A 10,863-nucleotide genomic window follows, 5' to 3' on the forward strand; every position below is an offset into this window, starting at 1 on the left:
CAAAGCAGTCCTGAGCCGCTCTGCTTTCTCCCTTAAAGCTGTGAGGCTCAATTTCAGCACCTTCCCGCTTCACTGAGTGCTCCTATGCCCTCAGGTTTGCTGCTGCAAGTTAATTAGCAGAACTAATTAAGGCAAAGTGAGCTGTCAGCGGGGAGAAGTGGCGGTTCTGGGGTTTGGCAGAGGAGCAGAGGCTGCCGCCAGCCCAGGAGCAGCTTTGGGAGCAGCGCAGGCACAGCAGCAGCTCCCTGGGGCTGTGCTTTACTGGGTCCGGCCCTCACCAAACCTGTTCCCTGTTGGCCCATCCTCCCCCATCGGCCTCCAGCCCCAGGGGTTGCACCTCCGCCCTCCCCAAAAAAGAAGAGCCTGGAGGCTTCGGGCTGACAGCAGGGATTTATTGAGCGCACGGCAGCGTTCCCCTCTCAAAGCCCCCCCCGCTCCTGGCGGAGGAGCTGCGGCTTTTGGACCAGACAAAATTCACCTGCCAGAAGGCCGGAGTCCAAACGGCAGAGGGCGGCGGGCGCAGGTTGCTCAGCCCCAGGCCCTTCTCTGTAACAGCATTGGGCTGGAGGAGAAGCGCAGCCTCAGCACGCTTCAGGCTGCTGGTACTGCCAGAAGGCAATCTCGCCGTCGTCGCTGCAGGAGGCGAGCAGCCCCGGCTCCTTTGGGTTCCAGGCCACGCAGTTGACATCCTGTGAGTGCGCCCTGGGCACGTGGGCTGTGAGGCTGAAGGTGGGCTGCTGCTGCTGCGGGGAGGAGGACGAGCTCTCCTCGAAGACCCGGATGGCGTCGTCACCGCAGGCTGTGGCCAAGGCTCCGGTGAGGCGGCACCTGGAGGGGAGACGGCGTGAAATAGCACCCGAATCCTGAGAGAGGAGGGAGCAGCTCCCTGCTGCTGCACGCTCACCACGACACGTCGTAGATGGTCCTGCTGTGGTAGCCTGAGAGGTTGCAGACGCATTTCCAGGTGGGGTCGGCGCCGCTGCACGCCACCCCTAAAGGACAGGAGGAGAAGCTGATCAGAAGGGGGAAAACCACTGATGTGCACGGCGCTGAGCGTTCAGAGCCACAGCGAGGGGGGAGCTCACCTTCCTCGTTGCCAGGTTTGAAGCGCTGCCAGATGCGCACCGTCTTGTCGTCGCTGCAGGACGCCAGGCGCTCGCCGCTGCCATCGAAGGCCACGCTCCACACGGTGGATTCGTGGCCCTCCAATGTGGCGCAGCACACCCAGTCGTCCTCCTCCTCGTGGTACAGCTTCACCGTGTCGTCGTAGCTGGCCGAGGCCAACAGCTGGGAGAGGAACCAGAATCACAGGCCACCCCCAGCCAGAGGGGCGCCAGAGGGATCGCAGAGCTCTGTTAAGGATCACTCAAAGCCCGCGTCTGCGAGCGCAGCCCTGCAGCACGGAGCCTTTCCCAGCACACAGAGGGACGCTCGCAGCTCGCGGTGCTGCTGCCCCTGGGGCTGGTTCTCACCTCCTGGCTGGGGTGCCAGACCACGTGCTTGACGTCCTGAGTGTGCGAATTGAGGACGCTGACGCATTCGTACTCCTCCTCTTCATCCACTGTGGGGAAGAACAGCCCCCTCCGTGAGGAAATGGGGACACGAGTGGGGACGCTGTGCTCCGGGCCCTGTCTGCTCCCCCACGCAGCACCAGCACTCACCTTCCCAGACCCAGACGCTCTTGTCACGGCTGCAGGTGGCCAGCAGGCTCCCCGAGGGCGCCCAGGCCACCGACTTTACTTCATTCTCGTGGCCTTCCAGCGTGGTGACGCACTGTGGGGACAACACACAGAGCTGCGGGACTCTGCTGCGGGCAGCTGGTGGGGCAGGGGGACGGGGCCTCACCTCAAAGCCGTCCTCGCACCGCTTCCAGATGCACGTGGTGGCATCAAAGCTGGCAGAGGCCAAATAGGAGCCGCAGGGCGACCACGCCACCCTGCGCACCGTGCGCTGGTGGCCATCGGCCAGCACTGCCCGGCAGGCCCAGCCTGACCCTGAGCGGGGGGAGAGGGAATGATGGCGGATCCGGATCAGAGCCCCGCCCCTCCCCCACCAACTTGCACCCCCCCAAAGCCCCGCCCACAGCTCCTCTGGCCCCACCCCTTCTCACCCCACCCTCTTGACCCCGCCTCCGATTGGCCTCGCCCTCTCTTAGCCCCGCCCCCATTCAATGTGTCCCCGCCTCCATTTGTCTTCGTCTTAGCCCCGCCCTTGAGGCCCCGTCCTTGAGGCCCCGCCCCTCCCCACAGCCACACTGCAACACGTGGCCCCGCCCCAATTGGCCACACCCATATAAGCCCCGCCCTCACACGGGTGGCCCCGCCCCTTCCCGCAGCCACACACAGCAGCTCCCGTGACCCCGCCCCCAATTGGCCCCACCCCCCCCACTGTTCCCCTGCCCCATTGGCTGCGCCCTTTCTTAGCCCAGCCCCCACACTCACTCCTATTGGCCGCACTCTTTCCTTGCCCCGCCCTTACCCCCGACGCCCCGCCCCTTCCTGCAGTCTCACCCCATAGCCCCGCTCCCACAGCACATGGCCCCGCCCCTTCCTGCCGCCCCGCTGCAGCCCCGGTAATCCCGCCGTACCCTCTCTGCCCCAGATGCGCACGGCGCGATCCCCGCCGCAGGACGCGAGCAGCGCTCCGCCGGGGCTCCACGCCAAGAACCAGCAGCGCGCCTCGGGGTGCGCGGCCACGCGGCTCTGCAGCACCAGCGCCTCCTTCATCGCCCCTCTTTCTGTCGCTTAACTACTGACCTCACCGCGAGCGCCGGAAGCGGAAGCGCGCCGAGAGGCCGGAAGCGGAAGCGAGCCCGCAGCCTGAGGCGGAGCCGGCGCTGCGGGCCGGGGGGCGCGGAGGCAGCATGTATAACCCGGGCGGGCCCGGGCTGCCCGGCGGGCGGCGGCGACGCGGGACGGCGGGCGGCGGCGGGGGGCTGCCGAAACAACCGGAACGCAGCCTGGCCTCGGCGCTGCCCGGAGCGCTGTCCATCACGGCGCTGTGCACGGCGCTGGCGGAGCCGGCCTGGCTCCGCATCCACGGCGGGACCTGCGGGCGGCAGGAGCTGGGAGTGGCCGACGTGCTGGGAGCCGTGAGGGCCGAGCTGCTGCGGGGTGAGGGCGGAGCGGCGGCGGGTTGGGCTGGTCGGGCTCCGCGCTGGGAGCGGGCGGCGCTCGGGGCTCGTTGTGAAGCCGGGGTTTGGGAGCGGGCGGCTCTGGCGGCGCCGCTTGGCGTTACGCTGGCGTTTGGTGGCGCTCAGGTTACGGCCGGGCGAGTTGTGGGGCCGTCCTGCCTTCCTGCCTTGTGGCAGAACGAGAAAATCCCCCATCTGCGTGTTTTCCTCTGCTCTGCCGTTCCTCCGGCACGCCTGCAGCCAGAGCTGCCCATCCCCCTCCACCCTCCCCGGTTTTTGTGCGTGTGGGGAGGCGGGGTGACCCCCCCCAGGAAGAGCATTCCTCCCCATTGCCGTGTCCCCGTGCTAATTGCCCTTAATGAAAGGCTTTGGCTGTCACACTGTTGAGGTGGTGGCTGTGAGCACTTCCTTGTGGGCACGCAAACAGACCGCGCTGCAATGAGCCGAGGTGATTTCCATGCGTGGGGCCTCCCTGCAGCCCGTCTCTGTGTGCCGGCGGGCTGCCGTGCTGTCAGGCAGGCTTTATAGCAAGGGGAAAGAAGGAACCTGTGCCACCTGTTTTGTTTTCCGGGCTGTTTTGGTGCTGTTTATCCAGCTTTAATCTCCGCTGCAGCAGCACTCCATAAAACACGGCACGCGGTGGGGCTGTGTAACAAAGGTGTGTTTTATGGAGGGCAATGAAAGCATTCGGCTGTGCTCTGCCAGCACTCCTAGCCACGATTGTAGACCGTTAAGGATCAGAGCAGCTCCCGTATCGCAAGCAGTGCTGAAGCTTTGGGGCTCTCAGCATCTCCCCCTCTTCCCACAGATTACTGCATGAACCCTCAGACCGTTCTGCTGCTTCGTGTCATCGCCGCCTTCTGCTTCCTTGGCATCATCTGCAGCCTCTCAGCCTTCCTGCTGGACGTCTTTGGGCCCAAGCACCCGGCCCTGAAGATCACCCGGCGTTACGCTTTCGCTCACATCCTCACAGGTAATTCAGCGCTGCGTGGAGGAGCCCCTGCCTGATATTTCAGCCCCCCGCTTCCGTCTCTGCCCCCCGTTTAGTTGCCTTTCCTTGCTTTTCCCCTCACTCTGCTGCTCAAAGCCTGAAGGCCGGCTTTGTTGCCGCCTCGTGGCAGCTCAGCTCTGACTTCCAAAGCAGAGCTCAGGTTCAGAAAGGAGAGGGGAGGGTCCTCCAAGAGGCCCTGCAGAGCAGAGCTGTGCCCTTGTGGGGAAGGTCGTGGGCTGCGACTGAGCCGATGAGGCTGAAGGAGCTTTATGTCCCTGATCCAGCATTAAGCACGTCACAGCACTGAGCTGCTCACCGGAGCTGTGAGCCCCGTGCTGCTGCATTGCCCTGCTCCTTGTGGGCCGCAGGAGCCCCTCAGCCTCACCTCACTGCCCTCCTCCTCCCCCCGTCCCTCAGAAGGCACTGATCCGTGCCCCGGCCCGTTCTTATTCCATACCTCTGTGCAGCTGCGGAGCCACAAAGCCACAAAAAGCTGCTGCTGGTTTCTCACTGGGAGCAGGGAGTTCAGGCTCCTCTAAAAGAAGGTGCAGAGCAATCCGGCCTCCATTTCCTCCCCCCGGTGCCCGCGGTGTTTCTGCTTTATTCCCCTTGGCCGCGGCGCTTTCCTCCCAACGCTTTCACCACGAGTTTAACTCCCCCTTCCTTCCTTCCTGCCCACCCAACCCCTCTCCTTTCCCCCCTTCCCCGTGCCCTCAGTCCTGCAGTGCGCCACCGTCATCGGGTTCTGCTACTGGGCCTCGGAGCTGATCCTGGCCCAGCAGCAGCAGCACAAGAAGTACCACGGCTCCCAGGTCTACGTCACCTTCGCCGTCAGCTTCTACCTGGTGGCCGGAGCTGGGGGAGCCTCCATCCTGGCCACCGCCGCCAACCTGCTGCGGCATTACCCCACCGAGGAGGAGGAGCAGGCCTTGGAGCTGCTGTCCGAGATGGAGGAGAACGAGCCTTACCCCGCGGAGTACGAGGTGATCAATCAGTTCCAGCCGCCTCCAGCCTACACCCCCTGACGCTGCGGGGCTCGGGGACGGCCGCCCGCCTCCCGAAACAACTTGGATTGGGGACGCCGTCCTCAGTGCTTCGCTCTGGGGCACGAGAGCAGCTCCTTGCCCCCCAAACTCTCCTTGGATGGGGCTGCTGTCCCAGCGCTTTGCAGTCCAGGCGCCTCGTGGCTCTCCTGATTTTTGTTCCCCCCGTGCCAGGGGAAGAACTGCTTTTAGGACGGGATTCCTTCATCCGAAGCCTCCCTTTGTTTCATGAACTCTGTGTCGTGATTTTAACCCTTCTCTCCTCCACCAACTGAAAGAACACCGCCCTGGGGCTGAGCTCTTCCCGATCCCACGGACGATGGGGTCGCCGTGCTGCGCTGGAGACGAATTCCCACCCGACAAATGCAGCCCCAGCTCCGTGTTTGTCCACCCCCATAGGAAGCGTGCGGGTGGGAGAAGCCTCCTGCGGCAGCAGCACGGCTGGGGGCCGGGCGCCTCCCCTGCGCATTTTGCACTTTAACTCACGAGGCTCTGCTATGCAGGGGGTTGAGGGCTGCCCCCCGGCTCCTTGGTTTTTAACAGAGATGAACGGAGACTTTTGTACGGCGCCAGCTCCGAGGAGCGGATTGAGCCCACGCTGCGTGATGGGCTGCGGCTTTTATGCAACATCTCGACACCTCCACCCCGATCGTTCCATTCCGATGGGAATTGGTGGCTTCTTGTCCCCTTTTCGCGGCTTGCTGTCCTGCTTTGGGTTGGCTGCCCCCGTTCCTCCGCACGCCCCGGGGCGGCGCTCGACCCCGAGCTGCGCAGCCACAGCCCTGCAGCAACCTGAGCGACCGGCAGGGCGAGCGTTGCTTTGGGGCTGCGGGAAACAGAAGGGAAGCAAAGCAAAGCAAAGCAAAGCAAAGCAAAGCGTGCCCGCAGCCGCCCCCCGAGCACCGCGCTGCTGGGAAAGCTCAGCCCCAGGAGGAGATTTAGGGCCGGAACGCTGCTGGATGCAGCTCCCTCTCTTCCTGACGCTCCCCTCCCCTCCTCCTGCGCCGCAGCAGCGCTGCTATGCAACGTGTGGCCGCGTCGGTGCCGTCGGTGACCCGGAGTCAGCGGGGCTGTGCTCGGGGAGCAGCCAGCGCTGAGCTGTGGGGTCGATTCCACGCGGCCCCCCCGCTCCCCCCGCCCCGACGCGGGCCGTGCTGCGGCCCCAGGTGCCGCTGTGTTGTCCCAGACCCGTTCAGAGCCCCGTCCCCAAATCCTCCTCACCCCGTGATGATATGCAAGAGAGGGCTGGACTGTAAATAGTCTGTGCATAAACGATGTATTTCTGTAAAAACACGCAGCGACATAAAGGAGAACGAGGCGACGTCCTGCACCGCTACTAATCCGCGTAGCTCTAAGAGGTCAGGGTGGGATGGGGGGGGGTCTTCGGGCCGCCCCTCGCTCACCGCCGCCCATCCCGCGCCCTGACCTTTTCTAGACAATAAACCCGGTGTACGGAGCGTGTGGTGCGAGCTGCGGGCCGTTCCCTGAGCGCTGGGGTTGGGGGGGGGGTTGGGGGGCGGGCTCCTCCGTTGGGGCGCAGAGCTCTGCGCCCCCCTCTCCGCCCCCATCGCTGTGTGCAGCCCTATAACCGCCCTGCTCCCCAGGGACCGCGATCGACGCTGGGCCCCAATTCGCCCCGCCTGCCGCCCCCCGCCCCGCAGATCCCCGCAGCCCTGGGGGCGGGGGGGGGGGGGGGCACAGAGCGAAGCCCCGCCTCCTCTTAGCCCCGCCCTTCCCCTTTCCTCACCCAATCAGCGCGCGGGGCGGTGGCTAGCTCGCCCAATGGGCGTGGCGGAGGCCACGGCATCCAATCGGCGACGCGTCGCTTCTGGATGACGCACAAAGGGGGGGGACGCGGCCCGCGCACGGTGGCGGCATGTTGCAGCCGCGGCGGCCGCTGCTCGGCCTGCTCGCCCGTTGCGCCCGGGCCTTCCGCCTGGGCCCCCGGCCGCCTCCATCCGCTTCTCCTAACGGCGGCGAGGCGGGGCGGCGCGGCCTGCTGGGCCTGCTGGCGCGGCAGTGCGGCTGCGTGAGCGGGCAGCGGGCGCGAAGGGCGCGGAGGGCCTGGCAGCTCGGCGGCGGCGGCGGCAGCGGAGCGGAGGGGGCGCGGCGGGGAGGAGGAGGAGGAGGCGGCGGCGGGGGGTGGGGTGAGTGGTGGTGGTGGCGGGGGGGGCCGTTCCGCGGTCGCCCCGCCCTCGCCGCCGCCGCCGGCCGCCTCATGGCCACCCTGGCCGGGGTCTTCGTCTGGGACGGGCAGCGCATCGAGGAGGAGGAGCTGCAGCGGTGAGTGCCGCCCCCCCCCCCTTCCCTTCTCCCCCCCGTAGCGTGGGGTCTCCTGGACCCCCGCCCCCCCAACCTCCGTCGCTGGGCCCTGAGGGCGCTCGCAGGTGACCCCGGGTTCCCCCATTCCTGCCCCGTAGCCCTGTGCCTCCCCTGAGCCTCCTGCAGCTGCTCCGAGTAACCCCAAAACCCCGAGCTTCCCCCACACCTGTGGGGCACTCGCTGCTCTTTCCTGACCCCCTCGGTTCGGAGTGCCCCCAAAATCCAGGGGTGCCCCCAGCCTCCCCCCGCAGCCCCGCGTCACAGAGTTCCCCCAGAGTCACCCCCAAATCCTTCATGCTGATCCCCACCCCCCGTGCTGGGCTGAGGGGCTCCAAACCTTCAGGTCGTTTCCCCCCGGCCCCTGCATTTAAAGCTGCCCCCCAAAACCCTCGGGCTGCTCCCCCCACAGCCCAGGGTCCTCAAATCCCTCACAGCACCCCCAGGCCTCCTGTGCCTGCAGGTATCCCCCGTGCCTGGGAGTGACCCCAAAACCCCGTAGCCACCCTTGAAGCGATGGGGCTTCACCCACCCCCCAACCCTCGGGGACACCCCACAGATGTTGGCTTATCCCCAACCCTCAGGGATCGCCTGCAACCAGAAGGGCTCTGCCTTCATCTCCCCCAAATCCAGCGCCTCTATGGCATCAGCAGGGCTGTAGGGCCCCCACCCCACACCCCCCACCCACGCACCCCAAATCCCCCTGGTTGGAATCTTCCATGAGGAAATGGGGGTTTGCTGCCCCCCAAACCGGCGCGGTGGGACGAGGGTGGACGGCAGCTTTGTGGCTGCTTCTTGCAGCCGTCAAGGTGTCATTTAGGCCCTAATTGTTGTGCACAGGAGAGAGACGAGTCGGGGCAGGTGATTAAAACTTAATTGGGTGCTGCGGGGCAGCGCCGCGCTGTCCTTCGCTTTGCTCCCTGGTCCGAGGATGTGGCATTGCCATAAGGAGCTTAGCTGATATTTAATTAAACCCGCGGCTTAACGAAGCTGCCCCTTCACCCCAGCGATGGCATCGTCAGCCACTGGAGGAGTGCAGCCTCCTGCGGGAGGAGAAATCACGGGGCTCCTGGGGGTGTGCGGGTGGATCAGTGCGTTCGTTAGGGCCGTGCTAATTGCTGCCGTGTAATTACACCTCGGGGGGTGCAGAGGTGCAGCTGGGGGGTGGGCAGGGGGTGGTGGAGGGCGCTGGGCTGGGGCGGCCGAGTCTGTGCCCCGCAGCCTTTTGTTTTGGTGGCTGTGGAGCTGCGGTTGCTCCGGGTTCTCCAAGCTCTGCTCTCTGCCCTCCCGTCTCCGGTTGCCGCCTGTGGTTTCTCCCTCTGGCTCCGCGCTCTGCACTGACTCAGCACCGCCCAGCGCTGCTCTGCCTCACTCTGGGCTCAGCCCCAGAGCCACAGAAGCGTTTTCCCACTGGAGAAACACCTCTGGATCCCAGCGCCGCCATCCCTCAGTGCCTCCATCGGCTCCTGCTCAGAACCTTCAAACCCTTCGCTCTCTGCTCTGCGCGCCCCCTTGGGTTTCGTTGCTGCCCCGGCCCTGCAGGCATTCAGGCTGGATGTGGCTCTGGGCAGCCTGGGCTGCTGCTTGGCGACCTGCGTGCAGCAGGGGGTTGGAATTGAGTGAGCATTGTGCTCCTTTGCAACCCGGGCCGCTGTCACCAGTTTAAGGGCTGGTTTGGCTCAGTTCTGTGATGAGCGGGGCAGAGGGAGCCGCAGATCTGCGCCTCCGGAAAGAAAGGAAACAGGAGACCTCAAAATAATTAAAAACAGCGGCAAAAACTGAGGAGAAACAAACGAATTTACTAAGTATATTATCGGAATGCAAGATAACACACTGTAATACAACATAATCAGAATTGAAGGTAATAAATCAAATATAATGAGGGAATGTCCGGAAGGTGGACAGGCCTCAGCTCACGCTGAGGTGAGATGCAGTGCAGCTGAGCAGCAGGGAGACGGGAGCAGCGCCCACGACGAAGGGCAGGCGAGAAAGAGAACTAAAGTGGCCTTGCCAGGAGTTCAACCTCCTCTCCCTGACAGCAAAGTCCCCTGGGGAACGCAGTTCTTCTTCTCTTCAGGACTTGAGCACTGACAGTTGAGGTCCCAGTGCCCCGCGTGATGCTATGATGTGGAATGCAGAAAGGCAAAGTCACAAAACCGTGCCGGCCGCTCTGTGGTTCATCCATCCGGTCTCCGCCTGGGGGAGAAGCGCTGCTTCCCTCTGCCGGGCCGCTTCCCCCCCAGGCTCTGCAGCGGCCGCCCTGCGCTGCTCCTGGCTCCTCACGGTGCCTCAGGAGTGGCGGCGGCTGCTGCAGCGACACCCGCAGAGCGGCGGAGCCTTGGGGGGACCGGACCTCACCGACCCCATGACTGCAATCCTGATGCCTGGGCCGTTTGCCCCCCATCAGACCTTGGTTGCCCACTGCGGCGTCCGGCCTGGCTGAGGTTCTCCCTCCTCTGCCGAGGTCCTGCTGCCAACTGCTGCTTTTCTCCCCCCCCCCCCTGCAGCTCAGCCCAGGAGATGCAGCGCATGCAGAACTTGGCCGTCCCGCTGCAGGGGGGGGGGGGCTCTGGGCGAACCCCCCCTCTTGGACCCCCCGTCAGAGCGGGATGCTGCGTCAGCCCCCGGCGAGCAGCCCTGGGAGATGGTGATGGACAAGAAGCAATTCAAGCTGTGGCGCCGTCCCATCGAAGGCACACATCTCTACCAGTACCGAGGTGACCCCCCCCTGCCCCCCCCCCCCCCCAGCCCTGCCGTGCCCTGGGAAGCCCCCCCAGGTGTGGGGCTGATCCTCGACGCCTCTCTTTCCATGGCAGTTTTTGGGACGTACACAGATGTGACCCCCAGGCAGTTCTTTAACGTGCAGGTGGGTGTGCTGGGGGGGGGGGGGGTGGGAAAAGAGGGGGGGGGGGGGTCCTGCCCCAGAGCCGGGGGGGGTGGGTGTCACTTGGGGGTGGCACAGAGCAGCCCTGCCGGGTCCTGCAGCTCATCTGAGCTGGAAGCAAAACGCTGCTCCACATCTCTGCTCTCCCTGCCCTCCTGCTGCCCCACAGGGCTTTCCTTTCTCGGAGCTCCAAACCCTGGCTGCGATGAGGTGCGTTTCCCCAGGACGGAGGCCGGGGGGCCGGTTGCCATCCCATAATGCTGCCGTTGGTTGTGACGTTGGCTTTGCTGTGCTCTTGCCAGCTGGACACCGAATACAGGAAGAAATGGGATTCGTTGGTCATCAAACTGGACGTGATAGAGAGGGACGCAGCCACGGGATCCGAGGTGATCCACTGGGTCACGCACTTCCCGGTGAGCCTCGCGCCCCGACCCGGAGCCCCCGTGGGGCTGAACCCCCTTCCCCCCCCCCCCCCCCATAAAGCTGAACCCCC

At 65.2% G+C, this 10,863-nt stretch overlaps 3 protein-coding genes across 3 annotated transcripts; 2 read left to right on the forward strand and 1 right to left on the reverse strand.

The window, feature by feature from the left end:
* Window positions 1–580: 580 nt before the first annotated feature.
* Window positions 581–2,726, reverse strand: CIAO1 (cytosolic iron-sulfur assembly component 1). Its single transcript, XM_052664987.1, has 7 exons — window positions 2,588–2,726; window positions 1,846–1,994; window positions 1,662–1,773; window positions 1,473–1,561; window positions 1,086–1,287; window positions 905–992; window positions 581–828 (listed from the first exon to the last, which is right to left on the reverse strand). The coding sequence occupies exons 1-7, from the start codon at window positions 2,724–2,726 to the stop codon at window positions 582–584; spliced, it is 1,026 nt and encodes a 341-aa protein (XP_052520947.1). The 3' UTR covers window position 581.
* Window positions 2,727–2,757: 31 nt separating this feature from the next.
* On the forward strand, window positions 2,758–6,624 carry TMEM127 (transmembrane protein 127). Its single transcript, XM_052664988.1, has 3 exons — window positions 2,758–3,113; window positions 3,942–4,106; window positions 4,842–6,624. Exons 1-3 carry the CDS (start codon window positions 2,864–2,866, stop codon window positions 5,147–5,149), a joined length of 723 nt encoding a protein of 240 aa, XP_052520948.1. The 5' UTR covers window positions 2,758–2,863; the 3' UTR covers window positions 5,150–6,624.
* A 388-nt stretch (window positions 6,625–7,012) lies between these two features.
* Window positions 7,013–10,852, forward strand: STARD7 (StAR related lipid transfer domain containing 7; the record flags this gene model as incomplete). Its single annotated transcript, XM_052664991.1, is given in 5 exon segments — window positions 7,013–7,450; window positions 9,994–10,042; window positions 10,044–10,203; window positions 10,303–10,352; window positions 10,673–10,852. Coding segments are annotated over 5 exon segments (846 nt in total), but the record flags the coding sequence as incomplete, so codon positions are not given.
* Between the last annotated feature and the right edge of the window lie 11 nt (window positions 10,853–10,863).

Source organism: Tympanuchus pallidicinctus, unplaced genomic scaffold (genome assembly GCF_026119805.1).
Source record: "Tympanuchus pallidicinctus isolate F22 unplaced genomic scaffold, pur_lepc_1.0 scaffold60, whole genome shotgun sequence".
Classification (NCBI taxonomy): Eukaryota; Metazoa; Chordata; class Aves; order Galliformes; family Phasianidae; genus Tympanuchus; species Tympanuchus pallidicinctus.

Excerpts from the sequence above, each read along its gene's own strand:
- CIAO1 (XM_052664987.1), bottom strand. The coding sequence starts at position 2,726 with ATGAAGGAGGCGCTGGTGCTGCAGAGCCGCGTGGCCGCGCACCCCGAG. Across the intron at positions 1,995-2,587 it reads GCGCATCTGGGGCAGAGAGG|GGTCAGGCTGGGCCTGCCGG; the intron begins GTACGGCGGGAT and ends CCCCCCGCTCAG. Across the intron at positions 993-1,085 it reads CAAACCTGGCAACGAGGAAG|GGGTGGCGTGCAGCGGCGCC; the intron begins GTGAGCTCCCCC and ends CCTGTCCTTTAG.
- TMEM127 (XM_052664988.1), top strand. The coding sequence starts at position 2,864 with ATGTATAACCCGGGCGGGCCCGGGCTGCCCGGCGGGCGGCGGCGACGC. Across the intron at positions 3,114-3,941 it reads GAGGGCCGAGCTGCTGCGGG|ATTACTGCATGAACCCTCAG; the intron begins GTGAGGGCGGAG and ends CTCTTCCCACAG. Across the intron at positions 4,107-4,841 it reads TTTCGCTCACATCCTCACAG|TCCTGCAGTGCGCCACCGTC; the intron begins GTAATTCAGCGC and ends CCGTGCCCTCAG.